Here is a 20,567-nt window from a genome sequence, read left to right as displayed (position 1 = left end):
TGCGATAAATGTTTCTGTCTGTGGCACTTTGCATATAAATCTTTACTTGCCTCTTTTCACCAGTGACTATTGTCGGAGCTCTGTTATGTGTGTGCATTGTAATGTGTGTATTATCATGTTTGTGCATTATCATGTGTGTGCATTATCATGTGTGTACATTGTAATGTATGCATTATGATGGAGTTGCAATATCATTTGTGTGCATTATGATGTGTGTGCATCATGTGTGTGTAATTTATTATCATGTATGTGGATTATCATGTGTGTGCATTATCATTTATGTGGATTATCATGTGTGTGCATTATCATGTGCACAATTCCCTTATATACAGGTCCAATGGTCTATTATATTATAATTATATTATATTATAATTATAATATAATTATAATATAATTATATTATATAGTCTAATCCTTCCTTGTACTACTTCATACCCAGTCTATGGTCTCTCCTCCTTGTTATATCACAGTAACACAGTGTGCTGAAGAACACCGGCGGTGACGTCAGACAGACGACATGCCTGAGCGGCTTTTGCGCGCTCCCGACGCCAACGAGCATGAGCCGAGGCTTCCTCCACATCCAGAGCTTTCGCGAGCAAGAACCAGGAAGTGTCCACATGGAGGGTGTGTCGTTCCCTGCCAGTGAATGTTTTATTATTTTTAAAAACACAGTCCTCCTCCTCCTCCTCGGATACAAACAATAATGGGGGACTCTGCGAGGACCAAGCGGCGGGAGCAGCTGAAGCGCTGGGCCGGCTCGTGCACCAACAAAGCGTCGGCCGTGCCCCGGCGGAGGTGGCGGCGGGGCGACGCCGAGAACGGAGCCGCGGAGCCGCCGGCCCAGCTCAGCGACCCGCCTCGGGACCAGCCGGCGCGGGGAGGCACGGAGGAAGTCAGTCCCCTCCTCAAACGACGGTGAGGACGCGGCCCGTCGACACGGCTCACGGGGTAACGGCCGTGCTAACGGTTAGCTCCACAGCTAGCCCAACCGGCCGAATGCCTGCTAGAGGAGGAACGTTGGGCTCGCGCAACACAACACGAGCGCTAACGTCTTTACGTGGATAATTTTAGACTCCTTCAGATACAAAACTGTTACACAACTGTCAGTGGGTGTGTAGTGTTGGTGTGAGCTAACTAGCTAGCAAGAGACCATCCCGGTCTGCTCGTCCAGCACAATTATTTAGCCCTTTAAAAAAAGACTTTGCCAAAAAAAACCTCTTCTTCATGATCCACTCTTCACAAATTGGCATTTCTGGGGACTGACGTTGGGGTCACTGTTGGTGACCCGGTCCTTAACGTAACATGGCTACTGTAGTTTACTTTACACATAAACTGCACTGCAGATTTACATCATCACTCATGCACCAAAATATCACCAATTGGCAAAAAAAAGTCCCCAGGAAATGCATATTTTACTTTTGTGTGAATTTTTTTGGGTGTTTAGGGGCAAATTATTTAACCCTTTTCAACAAAATACCAAAAAAACCTCTTCTTGCTCATCCACTCTTCACAAATTGGCATTTTTTTGGGGACTGACGTTGGGGTGATTTCACTTATTGGGCTCACTGTTGCATTGGGTGACATCCTTCAATAACATAAACTAGTCTACTGTAGTTTACTTTGAATCTATTACACATTAACTAATGCAGCCTTAAATATTCACTCGTGCACCAAAATTGGTAAAAAGTCTTGACAAATTGTCATTTGTGTGTACTGACATTAGAAGACTTCAGGTAGCACCTGTAGGGTGTGACGTGGTCCTTCAACTACATGAACTAGGCCCCTGTAGTTACTTACACATAAACTAATGCAGCTTTATATATTCACTCGTGCACCAAAATTGGCAAAAATTCCCCAAGAAATACAGATTTTACTTTTGTTTTAATGCTTTTTTGTGCAAAAAGTGTCACTGCTGTTTTGGGGGGATTTATTTTAGCATAAAAAAAAAAACTACTTTGTATACATGTCATCAGTGCAGCTGCAAAGATCCACTGATGGAGTCTGAAGATATTAAGAGATGGGGGGGAAGCATTGTAGGCGATGGCATATTCCTTCCCAGCCTCAACCTGTAGTTAAACCTCTTTGTGCTGCTGCAGCTGTACGCTGTTTCTTTATTGTGAAAGTCAGTGTGCCACAAGGCAGAGGTTCACCTCGCTCACGGCGTCCTCCTGTGTTTCAGGAAGAGCGTGAGGTTCGACCGGGCCGCAGAGTTCCTGGCCGCCTGCGCCAGCGCCGACACCGACGAGGCCCAGATGATGCTGAAGGAGGCTCGAGAAACCCAGACGGCGACGGGGGAGGACGCGGCAGAAATCATCAACTGTTCCAACGCCGATGGAATAACCGCCCTCCACCAGGTGAGGCGGCTTCTCCTCTTGGGTTCAATCAATAGTATTTCTTGATTACCGTCGCATTGAAAATGCGGACGGTGATGTTTTGATCGCCGTGTATTTATTTGTATAAGTGCGTGCGTGTTATTAGCATAACTCAAAAAGTATTAAACCCGAATCGCATGAAATTTGGTGGGATGATTGGTTATTATCCAGGGACCATTTGATTCGATTTTGGGATCGATCGGGTCAAAGGTCGAGGTCAAGGTCATGAAAAGGTTAAAATCTTATTTTTACCATAGCGCGGTCAATTTGTATCCAATTGGCATGCAACTAATGCCAAAATGTTCATAATTCAATGCCCAATCTTGTGATATGCGAAGGTATGCGCTCTACCGAGAGCCCATTCTAGTTCTGAGATGCATTAGAAATATTTCTACTTGCATTATTTATTTTCTTCCTCTCTTCTACGCAGTCCTGCATCGACGGCAGCATGGAGATAGTGTCCTTCCTCTTGGACCACGGCGCCAACGTGAACCAGGTGGACAGCGAGGGATGGACGTCTCTGCACGTCGCCGCCTCCTGCGGCTACAGCGACATCGCAGAGTGAGTCGTGTGCGTCTCCACGGTGGCGGAGCAGCTGTGTGATTCAGAACTCTTTTGACGCTTTGGAGACGCCAGAATGCAGCGTGGGTGCCAGAGTATGTGTGTGCGTAACAATGCTAACACTGTGTTCCTGCTTGGCAGTCGGCTGAAGCACAAGTGGGCTGGCCTGGCGCATCTTAAGCTGGCATCATATGAGAATGCGGCTCAAATGATTTAGCACCATTTTCTCTTGTTTTCTGAATAATGCTTTTTAGGTATAATGTGATATAATTCTAGAAGTGGTTGTCCTTGTTTCTGCATGAGTTGCTCACCGTGTTTGTTCTCTCAGTTTTCTCTTGCAGCAAGGAGCGTCCGTCTCCGCTGTGAACTGTGACGGTGACGTTCCACTGGACATCGCTCTGGATGAGCCCACCGAGCTGCTCCTTCAGGGTTACACTCTGAGACAGGGTGGGTGCACTTCATTATTTGTTTGTGCTTAATCTAATTCATGGTGCCTGCTAGACGGCCCCGTTAATACAGGTGTTTAAAAAATATATATATTTATAAAAATATATATATATTTATAAAAATTAGGGCTGTCAATCGATTAAAAAAAAGTAACTAATTAATTGCATATTTTGAAATTCATTAATCGCGATTAAAAGTTTTTTTTTCTTCTAAAGACTAAATCTTCTAAATGAACGAGTAATCCCTTCAGACAGCGTGTATTTTAGACACTTGTTTAATTGTATTCTTTTTTTAAAGACAAAACTTCACACAGAGCTGTGTTTTCAAAGAGGCTCCTACCTATAAAGTGCCAGCGAGGTATTTAATATCGTGGATGATAAATTGTTTCTTCGGTGAAACATCCAGATTAGTAAGAAAAGGTGTATTAGAGACCCCATTGGTCCTGTCATCTTTAACATTGAACAACAGCAGAACTAGTGGCCTTGGTAACTGACATATGTCATGTTAACCCTCTGGAGGCTGGGCTCATTTTCTCGATTTTATAAAAAAATGTAAATTCACCTTTTAAAGTCTTTTGCATGTGACACATCCCAGTGTTTCCCCCACCATTCTATCAGGGTGAGGCCCCGCCCCCCTGTCATTTTCTCTATAGCGCCAGATTACAGCAGAAGTAATGAAAGGTTCTTTCCTTAAAGACGTCTTTGTTCTTGTATTAAACTAAACGTCTGTTGTTGGTCGTCTCTACAGCAGCATGTCATTCTGTCTCCATGTGTCGGTCACTCTTCTCGGCTCGCCGCAGAGCTCCATGCCGGCGTGTCTGCGCGCGCATCGGGGGAGCAAAAAAAAAGAAAGTCCCCTGCACCTTCCGCCCCGCGTCACCGACACGTCGCCCTCTGCTTCTCTGTGAATATCGAGGAGCAGACGGGAGGAAGGAGGCGGACTGCCGCGGCTTGACACTCAGAGGAGTGCAAAAACTTCGACGCACACCGGAAGTAAACAAAGTTGCGTTAATTGCGTTAAAATATTTTAGTGCGTTAATCACGGCCAAATTAATCTCATAGATTAACGCGTTAATGCTGACAGCCCTAATAAAAATATATATACTTAGATATTTATAAAAATATATATATGTATTGATATTTATATAAATATGTATATAAATATATATATTTATATAAATATATATTTATAAATATATATTTGTATTAATATATTTATATACATATATATTTATAAATATCTAAATATTAGGGCTGTCAGCGTTAACGCATTAATCTATGCGATTAATTTGGCCGTGATTAACGCACTAAAATATTTTAACGCAACTTTGTTTACTTCTGGTGTGCCTTGAAGTTTTTACACTCTTCTGAGTACGGTTTAACACTGTTTCCGTTATTAAAACAATTATTTCTTCGCGAAAATAAAGAGCATGAATCAGTTTAAACTCGTGGATGAATCAGTCGGGTTTCCTCCTGCTCCTCCTTCCTCCCGTCTCCCCCTCTGACACACAGAGGAACGGAGGGGCGACGTGTCGGGTGACGCGGCGCGGAAAGAACTCGTCACACGAAACCTTCAACGTGATTTGTCAATACGTTTGTCTGTCAACATTTTGTGAAAAAAACAACCAATGAACACTCAGTAAATCACAAAGGACCTCCCACCTCACAGGTGAGGCTCATTAGCAGCCTGTCAGTCAGAAGCCAGCGAACACGGCGCGAGGACAATGTGCCTCAATATATAGAGCTGAGATTGTTCTGGAATGTTTGATGTAGAACACGTGGGTGTGTGTCACATTAAAACGCCTTTAAAAGGTGAATTTACATTTTTTTGTAAAATGTATAAAATGAGCCCAGCCTCCAGAGGGTGAACGTGACATATTTGAATGTCAGTCAGTTATCAAGGCCACTGGTTCTGCTGTTCAATGTTAAAGATGACAGGACCAATGGGGTCTCAAATATATTATTTTTTTACTAATCTGATGTTTCACTGAAGAAACAATTTATCATCCACAATATTAAATACCTCGCTGGCACTTTATAGGTAGAAGCCTCTTTGAAAACACAGCTCTGTGTGAAGTTTGGTCTTTAAATAGAAGGAAAACAAACTTTTAATCGCGATTAATGAATTTCAAAATGTGCGATTAATTAGTTAAATTTTTTTTAATCGATTGACAGCCCTACTAAATATATATATTTTTATAAATATATATATACATAATTATTTATATTTTGGAAGTTACTAAAAATTCACAGTCACAATATTATTGGTTCATGAATAAGAACATTTAAAATCATTGTTATTGTTCCGATAATGGAATATAATTTGATACTTCTGTCGTGTGTGTGTATTTTTATGTGTATATATCTCATAGAATAGACACAGGTAAAAGAAGAGACACATTTGACATGTTCTGTGTGTCCAGGTGTGGACTTGGATGCAGCCAAGCGGCTGGAGGAGGAGCAGATCATGACGGACGCCCGGACCTGGCTGACCGAGGGCTCGCCCGCTGACGTGAAGCACCACCGGACCGGCGCCACCCCGCTGCACGTGGCTGCAGCCAAAGGCTATATAGAGGCTCTCAAGTAGGCATCGCCTTCATTTGTTTCCAGAATGTGTATATATATATATATTAGGGCTGTCAGCGTTAACGCGTTAATCTATGCGATTAATTTGGCCGCGTTAACGCACTAAAATATTTTAACGCAATTAACGCAACTTTGTTTACTTCCGGTGTTCGTTGAAGTTTTTACACTCAAACCGAATGTCAAACCGCGGCAGTACGGTTTAACAATGTTTCCGTTTTTAAAACAATTATTTCTCCGCGAAAATAAGGAGCAGAAATCAGTTTAACTCGTGGATGAATCAGTCGGGTTTCCTCCTGCTCCTCCTTCCTCCCGTCTCCCCCTCTGAGACACAGAGGAACGAAGGGGCGACGTGTCGGGGGACGCGGCGCGGAAAGAACTCGTCACACGAAACCTTCAACGTGATTGGTCAATCCGTTTGTCTGTCAACATTTTGGGAAAAAAACAACCAATGAACACTCAGTAAATCACAAAGGACCTCCCACCTCACGGGTGAGGCTCTATAGCAGCCTGTCAGTCAGAGAGCAGAGAACACGGCGCGAGGACAATGAGCCTCATTGAATAGAGCTGAGATTGTTCTGGAATGTTTGATGTATAACACGTGGGGGTGTGTCATATGCAAAAGACTTTAAAAGGTGAATTTAATTTATTTTGTAAACTGTATAAAATGAGCCCAGCCTCCAGAGGGTTAACAGGACATATGTGAATGTCAGTCAGTTCCCAAGGCCACTGGTTCTGCTGTTCAATGTTAAAGATGACAGGACCAATGGGGTCTCAATATACTTCTTTTTTTTTTACTAATCTGATGTTTCACTGAAGAAACAATTTATCATCCACGATATTAAATACCTCGCTGGCACTTTATAGGTAGGAGCCTCTTTGAAAACACAGCTCTGTGTGAAGTTTGGTCTTTAAAAAGAATGAACTTTTAACTTTTAATCGCGATTAATGAATTTCAAAATGTGCGATTAATTAGTTCATTTTTTAAAATCGATTGACAGCCCTAATATATATCTAACTGTGACTTCTTCATGAAGTGTATATGTGGTCATGTCGTGCTTCATGCCGTTGTGCCGCTGCGTAGGATTCTGTGTCAGTGTGGGCTGGACGTGTCGGCGATGGACTTTGACGGCTGGACGCCGCTCCACGCCGCGGCGCACTGGGGTCAGGGGGAGGCCTGCCGCATCCTCGCCGAGCAGCTGTGCGACATGGAGGCTCGCAGTAACGCGGTACGGCCCCGAGTATTCATGTTACATCGTTCTTCCATGTCGAGAGTTCTTTCATCTACCGTTAGAGGAGCTTGGACCCGTGAATGTAATAACATTAAATGTAATGTTTTCTGTTTGTCGCTCAGGGTCAGACACCGTTTGATGTCGCTGATGAAAGCATCGAGGAGCTGCTGGAGGAGTTATCACAGAAACAAGCCACTGTGAGAGAGTTCACCTGGTGTCATATCATTCACTCTAAGTTAAAGAACAGCACTAACTGATGTGTCTCTCTCTCTGTCTCTCTATTGCTCCTTGTTCTTTCTCTCTCCCTCTCGCTGTCTCGTGCTCTCTCACTCTCTCATGTCTGTCTTTCTCTCGCTCTCTCTCTCTGTCTCGCTTTGTCTCTTTCTCTCTCGCTCTGTCTGTCTCTCGCTCTGTCTCTCTCTCGCTCTGTCTCTCTCTCTCTCTCCACAGTCCATATTGGATAAGCAGCAGAACCAACCAGGCTCCCCCGTTGAAAATGCACTAAACAAGCGGCGGAGGTTTGTGTCCAACTGTAACTTAAATAAATCCACAAGCCGGTTACAGCTACATCTATTATTTAATTACATAAAGGAAAAAAGTCATGAAAACTTGTTATATTCACAAATAAACTGAGATTTCACTAAATTTTTGGTTTTGGAAATTTGGTTTAAAGTCCTGAAAATAATCCATTGGTCATGTGGATGAACCTGTTCATTGGTCATGAGGATGAACCTGTTCATTGGTCATGTGGATGAACCTGTTCATTGGTTGTGTGGATGAACCTGTTCATTGGTCATGAGGATGAACCTGTTCATTGGTCATGAGGATGAACCTGTTAATTGGTCATGAGGATGAACCTGTTCATTGGTCATGTGGATGAACCTGTTCATTGGTTGTGTGGATGAACCTGTTCATTGGTCACCATGTGGATGAACCTGTTCAATGGTCATGAGGATGAACCTGTTCATTGGGCATGAGGATGAACCTGTTCATTGGTCACCATGTGGATGAACCTGTTCATTGGTCATGAGGATGAACCTGTTCATTGGTCATGAGGATGAACCTGTTCATTGGTCATGTGGATGAACCTGTTCATTGGTCACCATGTGGATGAACCTGTTCATTGGTCACCATGTGGATGAACCTGTTCATTGGTCATGAGCAGGGGTCCCCAAACTTTCCTGTGAGGGCCACATACCGTTTGCCTTGTCTGCTGGAGGGCCAGCCAGGGGGGTGCTAGTGAGAAGTGAGAGTGTGCTCACCTGTGCGCGCGCATCACAGCTGAGTGGTGCGCAGCATCACCACGCCAATGCAGACAGCATTTAACGGAGCAGCGCGCCTGATCGCTCTTTAATGTAGTATCGATACTAAAAATATGGGGGAATTACAGAGTTGGGGGTGGAGATTTCACCCTGTTATAATAGTAGGGATAACACTGGAGTAGATAAGCGTGTCTTCTTGTCTGATCAATACGCAACTGTGAGGTGCGCGAATGGACCGAGCGGCCAGCTGCTGATCACTCAACAGCCCGACTTGCACGAGCAGACGGTGCAATCGAAGACTCATTTTGACCCAGGAAAATCCTGGATGCGCGCGCCACTCGCTGTGAGTGCATGCACGTGCAGACAGCATTTAACGGAGCGAAGCAGCGCGTGCGCTCTGATCGCTCTTTTAATGAAGTATCGATACTAAAAATATGCTAAATCACATCGTTTTTAACGTACGGGTACTTTGTTAGTATCGCTACACCGTGCAGCGTGACGGCAGCAGATGTAGAGGAATAACATCCAAGCTAACCTAACTTCCCAAACGCTGTGGACATCTGAACGCTGATGTTCTATTGCAAAGAGCACCACTCCACATTTTCTCCGCGTCTCACTGCAATCTCAACGGCAGCGGGCCAGGTGAAAAAAATAATAAATCGGAACGCGTCTCTGGTATTGTTCAGGGGGCCGGTCCAAATGGGGAGGCGGGCCGGATCCGGCCCGCGGGCCGTAGTTTGGGGACCACTGGTCATGAGGATGAACCTGTTCATTGGTCATGAGGATGAACCTGTTCATTGGTCATGAGGATGAACCTGTTCATTGGTCATGTGGATGAACCTGTTCATTGGTCATGTGGATGAACCTGTTCATTAGTCATGTGGATGACCTGTTCATTGGTCACCATGTGGATGAACCCTGTTCATTGGTCATGTGGATGAATCTGTTCATTGGTCATGTGGATGAACCTGTTCATTGGTCATGTGGATGAACCTGTTCATTGGTCATGAGGATGAACCTGTTCATTGGTCATGAGGATGAACCTGTTCATTGGTCATGTGGATGAACCTGTTCATTGGTCATGAGGATGAACCTGTTCATTGGTCATGTGGATGAACCTGTTCATTGGTCATGAGGATGAACCTGTTCATTGGTCATGTGGATGAACCTGTTCATTGGTCACCATGTGGATGAACCTGTTCATTGGTCATGTGGATGAACCTGTTCATTGGTCATGTGGATGAACCTGTTCATTGGTCATGGGGATGAACCTGTTCATTGGTCATGTGGATGAACCTGTTCATTGATCATGTGGATGAACCTGTTCATTGGTCATGGGGATGAACCTGTTCATTGATCATGTGGATGAACCTGTTCATTGGTCATGAGGATGAACCTGTTCATTGGTCATGGGGATGAACCTGTTCACTGGTCATGTGGATGAACCTGTTCACTGGTCATGTGGATGAACCTGTTCATTGGTCATGTGGATGAACCTGTTCATTGGTCATGGGGATGAACCTGTTCACTGGTCATGTGGATGAACCTGTTCACTGGTCATGTGGATGAACCTGTTCATTGGTCATGTGGATGAACCTGTTCACTGGTCATGTGGATGAACCTGTTCATTGGTCACCATGAACCCTGAATAAGTTCCAACATGAGTCCCTTTTCTTCCAGGAGCTCCGTGTGCCGGATGAGTAGTAAAGAGAAGCTGAATGTGTCTAAGGAGAGGGGCGTATCGGGGAGCCTGGAGCTGAGTGGGGAGAAGGAGAGCAGCCCAGGTGAGCTGATGCTGCTGCTGCTGCTGATGCTGCTGCTGCTGGGGGAAGAAGAACCAAATACTCCGTAGACGCCTCTAGTGGAGCTAAATCCAAAAGACGCTCCTTCTCTTTTGCCAGGAAGCTCCACCGTGTCCAGTCCAGAGAGTCTGACCCCATCCACCGTCGGCCTCGGCGACAAGGTAGAAATCAGTGTTTTACATAAAGTACCTCATGGAGAAGAATAAATGTGAGGACACATTGCAAAATAGTTTTAAAAAAGTGTTTTCAAAGTGTGCTCTTGGGGATTTTTAGATGTTCTGCTCTCGTCCTTAATATTCACAACTCATTCTGCACAGCATCGACATTGTACACAATATAGTTGTGTTCTACAAAACAACTGCTATTTTATTTTAATTTGGTTCCAGCCCAGTTTGTCATTACAACTCATTAAAATCCTTAAATTTGCTTGGCAGGTTGATGAAAACATTTTTTGGGTTATATTGATTGACTTTTGTAAATTTTTCTTCAGTTTATTTCTTTTATTTATTTTAATTTTACGGTCATACAAGTTCCACATTATCTCAAACCAGACGGGTGAAGACAGAAAATAAATAATAATCATGAATAAAACACTACAGCATAACGACCAGCAGTAGTTTTCTATGAAATTAAATCATGGCGTAAAGAACAAATAACAACTAAGAACAATATTATGGATATGAAAAAGCCTAAATGTGATAAATATTACAAATGGGGAAGAATGTAAAGTGAATTGAGAACATTTAATCACAGTTCAGGCATCGTTTTCTTGTGTCTTACATGGTTCAGACCCCAGAGGAGAGAAGTGAGGAGGAGCAGGACAAGGAGAGCCGGACCGCCCGAGTCCAGCCGACCCCTCAGAACCGGGACGCCGCGGCCGAGAGCCCCAACACGCCCAACACGCCCAACACGCCCAACACCGACCGGCGCAAGTAAGAAACGACTCATTTAATGAAACTAATATATGAAAGATCTGTTATTTGTAAACCAAACGAGATGCAGATAAATGTTACGTAGTCATGGTTAAAATGTGCGTGGTAGTGCGTGTCATGTGTTTTCTGTGTTTAGGTTCCAGGCTCCAGTCAGAGACGAAGAGTCCGAGTCTCAGAGGAAAGCTCGCTCCCGGCTCATGAGGCGGTCCCGCCGCTCCACACAGGTGCTTCTTCACTTTTACTATGCCTAAAATATAATTTCTAGAGTTGCTGCAAACAATTCATGAAGCTAAATGTATATATGTATATATATATATACACATGACACGTGTATATATATATATACATACATGTATATATATGTATGTTTAACTTCATGATTTTTTTGCAGCAATATATTATTGAAATTGACTTTGCTGTTGAATATAATATATTTATATCAATAAATATATATATACATATATATTTGTAAAAATATTTTTTTTATATAATATATATTTGTAAATATATATAAATATAAATGTGTAAATATATATATAAATGTAAATATATGTATATATATCTATACATTTACAAATATATATACATTTTTATATATAAATATATATATTTTTATATTTATATATTTGTAAATATATGTATACATAAATTATGTATTAATATATATATTTGTAATTATATATATTTCTATATATATGCAAATGCATTTCTATATAAATATATATATGTAAATATATTTCTATATAAATATATATGTAAATATATATATATATATATGTAAATATATTTATACATAGATATATATATATATCATCTTTTTTCTAAATGTATGTATTTACAAATGATGCACTGCATCGATATGTTCACTCAGTTTGGAGTGTAGTATAAAGAGTGATGTGCTCTTTGCTGGCAGGGCGTGACCCTGACTGACCTCAAAGAAGCAGAGAAGACGGTTCCTAAAGCTGCAGAGCCGCCGCGCAACGTCCAGCCCGTCAGCCCCATCGTTACCGTGACGCCTGCCGACAGGGGTGAGTGAGGATGACACCCTTTACTGTCACCCCGGGTGAGTGAGGATGACACCCTTTACTGTCACCCCGGGGGAGTGAGGATGACACCCTTTACTGTCACCCCGGGTGAGTGAGGATGACACCCTTTACTGTCACCCCGGGTGAGTGAGGATGACACCCTTTACTGTCACCCCGGGTGAGTGAGGATGACACCTTTACTGTCACCCCGGGTGAGTGAGGATGACACCTTTACTGTCACCCGGGAGTGAGGATGACACCTTTACTGTCACCCCGGGGAGTGAGGATGACACCTTTACTGTCACCCGGGTGAGTGAGGATGACACCTTTACTGTCACCCCGGGAGTGAGGATGACACCTTTACTGTCACCCGGGTGAGTGAGGATGACACCTTTACTGTCACCCGGGGAGTGAGGATGACACCTTTACTGTCACCCCGGTGAGTGAGGATGACACCTTTACTGTCACCCGGGGAGTCAGGATGACACCCTTTACTGTCACCCCGGGGGAGTGAGGATGACACCCTTTACTGTCACCCCGGGGGAGTGAGGATGACACCCTTTACTGTCACCCCGGGTGAGTGAGGATGACACCCTTTACTGTCACCCCGGGTGAGTGAGGATGACACCCTTTACTGTCACCCCGGGTGAGTGAGGATGACACCCTTTACTGTCACCCCGGGTGAGTGAGGATGACACCCTTTACTGTCACCCCGGGGGAGTGAGGGCGAGGCTCATGGGTCAGGCTGGAGGCCACACGGGGAGTGGACCTCTTCCTCTTCATGTTTTTTGCTCACCTGTTTCTCACACTCTGTGCTTTACTCTCATTAATGGGGAACTGAGCATTTCCTTGTCTGATGACATCATGATCACATGACTCAATCGGCCCGCTCGGTAACATCCATCGGGTCCGTTTCTCCTTACAGGGGTCGTCCGGTCATGGAAAACCTGGACAAGTCATGGGATTTAAAAATAGTTATTTCCAGGCCTGGAAAAGACCTTTAAAAAAAATTTATATACCAACATTTTTTGGGAGAAGTCATAAAAATCTGCATTTAGACAGTTTGATTAAAAGAATACATATTTACATAAATATGTATTCTTCTAATCAAACTATTTTCTCGTGTCATTTGAGGTTATACTATTTACTCCCGTATACACAGAGATTTCCCATAATGTTTGATCATGGAAATTTGGTTTTAAGTCCTGTAAATCCCTTCAATGCATGTGTGAACCTGTCCCTGAAGGCAACGCGGTGAAACCTCGGCTCACTCAGCCAAACGGAGCTCGCTGCTCGACTCAGAGACCTGGAGGAGGAGGTCAGAGATGATGCAACTTCCGTTTTTACTGAAGATTAGATTTGGAAACTAACCAGTTGAATAGTTGCTCGGTTTAACCCCTTACAGGGGTCGTACGCTCATGGAAAACCTGGAAAAGTCCTGGAATTTTAAGATGGTCATTTCCAGGTCTAGAAAAGTCATGGAAAAAAAAACTTACATCACAAAAGTTTTCGAAAAGTCATGAAAATGTGTTATCACATGTTTGTTTACGCCGAGTTTAAAATAATTCATATGTTTTTGAAAGGAAGACGCTCATAATATAAGCCGGCGTATGCTCTCATACTATCGGCGCAATTATTCTTTCTTCTCGTTGCAAGTGAACGCACCGTAACTGTAAAGGTCGCTGGCCGTAGCAACAGCAGCTCAGGAAGCGGTCGGGATGATGTCGTTTGTTTCATTGAAGGTGTATTGTATGCTTTGTAATTCTCATTGTTTGAATATTACATTTTCAAAAATGGTCATGTATAAACCGAGATTTCAGTTTGGTCATGGACATTTGGTTTAAAGTCCTGTAAACCCATCGGTCGACATGTGAGAGAGCCCTAGCCGATTGCGTTCTCGCCGTGTTTCTTGTTTCTCACATGTTCTTCGTTCTTCTTTTGGATCTTTACGCTGCCGTGTTTCGCGGTTAGTGAGTTTACTGATGGACCTCCGACGTGTTTCAGACGCCGACCTGGAGAACCAGGGGGAGCCGGAGGCAGAGAAGCGCCTCGGCGTGAAGGACCGGAGGAGAGGGAGGAGGGAGCGGCGCTCCACCGGCATCATCCAGCCAGGAGAGGTGAGGAGGAACCCGACCTCCTCGCAGCAGAGAGACCGTACACAGGAAAACTGATTGAAAGCTCAGCTTATTTCAGATTTTCCTCTTTTTTAATAATATTATTCATAAACATGGCCTCACCAGAAGCTTCAGGCTGGCTCACCTTTGGCTGTAAAGGGCTGTGCAACTGTATCTCTCTCATAATGGACGCTTGAGATCATTATACATATAATATATATATATTATATTATATTATATATACATATATTATCAGGCATGAGAATCCCTCACCTTTCGGCGAAATTCGCCGTTTTGAAACCAAAATAGGTGACTGACGTGAATCGTGTAGATCCGAAGAGTTTTTGTTTGGGGGTAGGGGGGGGGGGTCAATTGGCCGGCCGGCGTTTATGAGATTGGAGTGGGACACGGAGAAAATGTGGAGTGGTGCTTTTCGCAATAGAACATCTTTGATGGGCACGTGTCGCGTCTCGGCCAATCAGCGTCAAGATGTCTTCAGCGTTTGGTGGTTTAGCTTAGCTTGAATGTTAGCCCGCTATCTGCTGCTGTCACGCTGCACGGTGGAGCGATACTAACAAAGTACCCGTACGTTAAGAGCGATGTGATTTAGCATATTTTTAGTATCGATACTTCATTAAAAGAGCGATCAGAGCGCACGCGCTGCTCCGTGTCGAGCTGTCTGCGCACACTGCGCTGCGAGTGCCGTTAAGTGGCGGAATTTTCGGCTTTAAAAATAAAAATTAAAAAAGATGCCAGAAGTGAAATGTTTAAGTTCAGTCTAAAGTTCTGTTTCTGTAACTCTCCAGCTGCTCATCCTGATGAACTCTGTATCATCTGGTCAGATACAGACTAACAGTCTCATAGTGATAATCAATGCTATGATGGCTCCATGTAGTTTCATTAATATCTTGTAGGCTAATACTAATAATACTGCCATTTGTTAAGTGTTGAAAAAGTTGGTAAAAAGTGAACCATACAGATATTTTATTTATTACTATTATAGATAAATATACCAGGATCGTATTTATGGTACTGTTTTATGGTATTGTATCAGTATCATGATATTTATGGCAGGTATGGCATAGATTAGAACATACGTGTCAAACTCATGGCGGGCCAAATGTGGCCCGCCACGTCATTTTATGTGACGGCATTCTTGTGTCCTTAAGATTCACTTGTTGGTTCATAATTGACTGTAAAAGGGAATATTACTAAATAGTTGTGTTGTGCATACTGTGATATTCTGAACACTCAGGTTCAAACTGCAACATCTTTTCATTAAATACATTTGAGAAGTTAAAAATATCCCTCAATTTAGGTCTCAGCTTGTCATTCAGGGGTGATAGTGCGTCCCAAAGCCAGACCAGTGGAGAACCACTGCCCAAACCAGTGGAGAACCACTACCCAGACCAGTGGAGAACCACTGCCCAGACCAGTGGAGAACCACTGCCCAGACCAGTAGAGAACCACTACCCAGACCAGTGGAGAACCACCTGTCTCAACTGTGAAAAAGCTTTTAACAAAGTTAATGTAATAATGTTTGTTTGATCTTTGATAAAGTAATGTGGGTTAAAATAAATATAATTAAATTAAATAGATGTATTGTATAATATTAAATACATTTGCATATATAGTTATACATTTATATAAGTACACCTAAATAAACAAACAAATGCAAAGACAGTTATTTAACAATATGTTCTGGAGTAGTTAGAATTATACCGTGTTAGTGACAACCGGCCCTTTGAGGGCCGCCATGAGGCGGATGTGGCCCTCGGTGAAAATGAGTTTGACACCCCTGGATTAGAAGATCGTGACAACCAGGTAGAGGCAGAACAGACTCGATGAACAGACTCGAGGAACAGACTCGAGGAACAGACTCGAGGAACAGACTCGAGGAACAGACTCGAGGAACAGACTCGAGGCTCAGCAGAGCACAAGACTTGAAGACTTGTTCACGCCAAAAAAAAAAGGAAGTTGGTTCATGAATGACTATATTATATACAATATTACTATTATTATAGGGCCCACTGACTTGGTGTCAGAATGGAGGAACTATAGATTATCATACAACGTCCAACATCGATGTTCGTGGAAGTCACCAGCACCCCCCCGCGCGCGCCTATCCTTCTCACCTTTTTCACCCCTGACCCGTTTTCATGCCTGATTATATACTTATGCTAGACTGCAAGGATTTTGTTTAAAAAAGAGCGGTATGAATCATAATAAGTATTAATATAATAGATGAATCATGACGGAGGGAGTGGGACTCAAACATAATGACGATGTGGACGTGTATTACCATGGCAACGGTCTGAGCTGTCGATGTATTTGGGTTCAGCCTCTTGCTGCGTCAATGATGAGCAACAACTTAGATGTTGAGCTCAACACAGCAGAAATAACCCAGTGGAGAGAAAATGTCTCAGTCGGGTCAAATTACAAAAGTTTCACATCATAGACCGTGAGATCAACATCTGGTGGACAATTGTACGCATTCAAACCGCCAAAACTCTCGATAGATTCAGAAGCTGAAGCAGAGTGTGCTATCTGACTGTAAAGAATGAAGGTCATTAAAGGAGAAACCAGAGAGAAGAAGAGTTAGTGACATAAATGGACTTGAGAAACTAAATGTCAGTCTTTGAACGTCACATTAAGTGGTCTTCCCTCCTGTGTGTGTTGGTTCAGATTAGACGTGTTGTTCTTACTGTCGGCCTTCTTGTTTTCAGAATGAAAATGAGGACGAGCATTCGGATGATGCCAACAGTAAGAGTTCTTCCAAGTGAGTGTTTTATACTCTGACGCTGTATTCACATTCTACTAGGGAAATAACATGATTACAGAGAATACATATATATCTATTTATATATTTGTTATATATATATCTTTCTGTGTATATATAAATAAATATGTATTTATATATAAATACATATTTATATATATGTATTTTTAAAATATAAATAAATATACATATTTATATTTAAATAAATAAAAATGTGTGTTTATTTTTATATTTGATTTATTTATATATAAATACATATTTTGTTATATATATATTTTTATGAATAAAAATGTGTGTTTATTTTTATATTTGATTTATTTGTTTATATATATTTATTTCCATGTGTATATATATATATATGTTAAAAAAGATATATAAATATTTTATATATATTTTTATTTTTATTTTTTTATTTGCTTCTTGATTCCTTTTCCTTTTTAAAAAGAGCGAGCTGTATTTTCCTCGTGTTGTGACCTTTTCTTCTCCGATGTGGAGCTCATGGCCGCCTCGGGGGGGAGACTGTTGGAACTTGTCTCTGAGCGTGTTGCTGCCGCGTCTTCGTCGTCTTTCAGGACATTCTTGAGGCATTCTTAGTTGTATCACGAGTGAGGGATTCTTCTCTCGTGTGTTTTAAAGTCTCCTGTGTGTGTGTGTGTGTGTCTGCAGTGAGAGTCGACCGGGCGACCAGTCGGCGGACTACAGGACGGTACGTCTCTCTCTCCTCTCTCTCTTCTCTCACTCAGTCCTGAAAAACACACCTGAGGGGTGAAAGTGAATTATAGCTGACGTCTAGATACCCAGAAACCCCAGGGAGAGTGAAATGAACAGACGTGTAGCATCACCATGTGTGTGTGTGTGTGTTTTTTTCTCCCTCCAGCTGTACTTGAAGGTGCTGCAGGAGAACCTGGCGCTGAAGGACGAGCTGCAGGAGAAGGAGCTGCTGCTCAGCCAAAACAGAGTGGAGCTGGAGCGACTCCAACAGGTGTGTGTGTGTGTGTGTGTGTGTGTGTGTTTTACAGGTTATATTCTTATACAACTTGTTTCTGCAGAGTCAGGACTGCAGCACAGACCGACCGGCTCTCCTGGAGCTGGAGAGATTTGTAAGTCTGTTTAAAAATAATAATACTATGATATAAACAGAACGTATATTTGCAAACCGCCCACGAGTTGTAGAATAATTTAAATGTTTTACGGCCGTGCGAGTCGAGTTAGTGATGTCATCCCCCCCCCCCCCCCGGTGTTCTCAGGAGAAGTTGACCCTCCAGAGGAAAGCAGTGGAGCTGGAGGACGAGCTGAAGGTACGTCGACTACTTCCTGTACGGCTTCTGTGTCAAACTCCTGGAGAACAACAAAAGGGTGTTTAGTCCTGGGAATGTGTTATATTCACATGTTCATTTCCCGCTGAGTCACCATGTGGATGAACCCTGTTCATTGGTTCATTGTTCTCAAAGTTATCGTTGAAGGTAAACAACGTATTTGTTTAATTGTTTGTTTGTTTACTTGTTTGTGTCTCAGGTTCTGGGCGACCTCCGGTCCGACAACCAGCGGCTCAAGGACGAGAACGCCGCCCTCATCCGAGTCATCAGCAAACTCTCCCGATGAACCAAGAGAGACGGACACAAAGTATTACTGGATTTCTTCTTTCGCCAAACTCCGAAAGACTCGAGCGAGGAAGAGGAGCGAGGAGCGAGGAAGAGGAGTGTCGCCGACCGGCCGACGGCACATGCCACAGAACCGGAGCGGACCGAGTTCAGGGCGCCTGTGTCTGGGCCTTTTATGTTTTTGGCAGATCTACTGTATAACAAGCTTTTGGAGCTGCGCCCCCTGGTGGACGCAGCGGGGACTGGCCGGTTATATTCAGTCTCCTCGTTGTATTTTTTTAACTGGAACATTTTAAATGTGCTTTCACTCCTCCTGGAAACTCTTTGTATAAAACCTGTAACGACAGACTTTAAGCCATCGCAGCGCGAGATAGAGAGATGGTTGATGGGGGAGGAGGAGGAAGAGGAAGGAGGAGGGGGCAGTCAGGTGTGTAGGTGGTTACTAGAAACATTAGAAAATGTTTTTAAAATGACCGTAAATGTGCCAAAAAGCGTCCCTAGTCGTAGGGAGGAGAGGAGGGGGGGGGGTGCTTTCGCTTTCCTTGGCTGACTCCTAGTGGACCAAATGTGCATGTGCATGTCTCCCTGCTCCTCTGAATGTATATTTAATATGTATATTTATGTGCACAGGGGCCAGTGGTTCAGACCGCGAGGAGGAGGAGGAGGAGGAGGAGGGGGGGGGGGGGGTTCTGCTCTCTGTTGTTCAACTCGACTTGTTGCTGCTGGTGTTCAGATTTAAACACAAAATGTTTGTTACAGACGTCGAATCTCAAGAGCTGAAGAGGAGGAAGCATTCCCTTCTCCCTCCTTCTCCCTCTCGCTCCTCCCTTCTTTCCCGTCTCCCTCCTTCTCCCTCTCGCTCCTCCCTTCTTTCCCTTCTTCTCCCTCCTTCTCCTTCTCCCTTCTCTCTCTCTCCCTCAGTCATCCTTCTCCTGACCGGACTCCTCTTGGAGCAGCTCCTCCTCCTCCTCTCAGTACCCCCCCCCCACCCCGTGTGACGGGTCATTGTTCTGACTGCTCCTCCTTTCCTCTCCTCCTCCTCTGATGGTGTTTTGTCGCTGTGCCTTCATTCTACATTTTAAGTGATATTTCTGTTGCTTGGCGACCGTGATGTTCTAAAGTATAAAGACAGTCTGGGTATAAACTCATCGGGACTCGTTTTTATTTGTACTAACCGTCGACATTCAGCGGATGTTTTAAAGTTGGTTGAACTGACAATAAATACGTTGAACTGTATATTTGTTGACATTAGTTTAGGGAATCAAATAATATAAATCTGACCTGTTTTTTCTTTCCAGTGTTTAATATTTAACAAACATTATTTTATCTGCAGTTTGTTATTAAAACAATTTAAACTTTATGGTATTTTGAAAGATTCTGCTGCAAAATAACTTTCACAATAATAAATCCAAATTATTTAAGAAAACAACGAAGTTTATACTTATAAACATATGTATATATATATACATATAATATATATATAGTGTCCTTGAGCAAGGCACTGAACCCACAGGATGGTCAGATGCTCTTAAATAACTACGGAGAAAGACGTGTGAATTTCTTTGTTTTCCCTGATGACGTCATGTTCTCCCTCTTCCAGCTGCTCGCCCTGTGGCTCTGGGGAGCAGCGCCGTCTCTACCAGCGGGTTGGCGGTTCAATCCCTGCCCTAGTCGATGTGTCCTTGAGCAAGTCAAGTCTGAGGTGCTCGCTGGATATTAACGTAACATGAAAGTCTCTGGGTAGAAACTACATGAAGGAGATCAGTGAAGTAAATGTAATCTAGTAGATTTAGTAAAGTAAATGTCGTAAATGTAATCTAGTAAATGTAATCTAATAGATTAGTAAAGTAAATGTAAT

The 20,567-nt window shown here is 43.1% G+C and overlaps 1 protein-coding gene across 1 annotated transcript; it reads left to right on the top strand.

Moving 5' to 3' along the window:
* Positions 1–554: 554 nt before the first annotated feature.
* On the top strand, positions 555–19,945 carry ppp1r12c (protein phosphatase 1, regulatory subunit 12C). The gene is made up of 20 exons (XM_056409714.1): positions 555–915; positions 2,180–2,354; positions 2,803–2,933; positions 3,262–3,380; positions 5,803–5,962; positions 7,047–7,191; positions 7,317–7,391; positions 7,645–7,712; positions 10,137–10,240; positions 10,358–10,419; positions 11,048–11,190; positions 11,327–11,414; positions 12,104–12,218; positions 14,220–14,332; positions 17,056–17,108; positions 17,775–17,814; positions 17,986–18,090; positions 18,158–18,208; positions 18,356–18,406; positions 18,624–19,945. Exons 1-20 carry the CDS (start codon positions 704–706, stop codon positions 18,708–18,710), a joined length of 2,097 nt encoding a protein of 698 aa, XP_056265689.1. The 5' UTR covers positions 555–703; the 3' UTR covers positions 18,711–19,945.
* Positions 19,946–20,567: the final 622 nt, after the last annotated feature.

The sequence above is a fragment of the Pseudoliparis swirei genome, chromosome 24 (genome assembly GCF_029220125.1).
Source record: "Pseudoliparis swirei isolate HS2019 ecotype Mariana Trench chromosome 24, NWPU_hadal_v1, whole genome shotgun sequence".
Taxonomy (NCBI): domain Eukaryota; kingdom Metazoa; phylum Chordata; class Actinopteri; order Perciformes; family Liparidae; genus Pseudoliparis; species Pseudoliparis swirei.
This window is presented reverse-complemented; position numbering and strand designations above follow the sequence as displayed.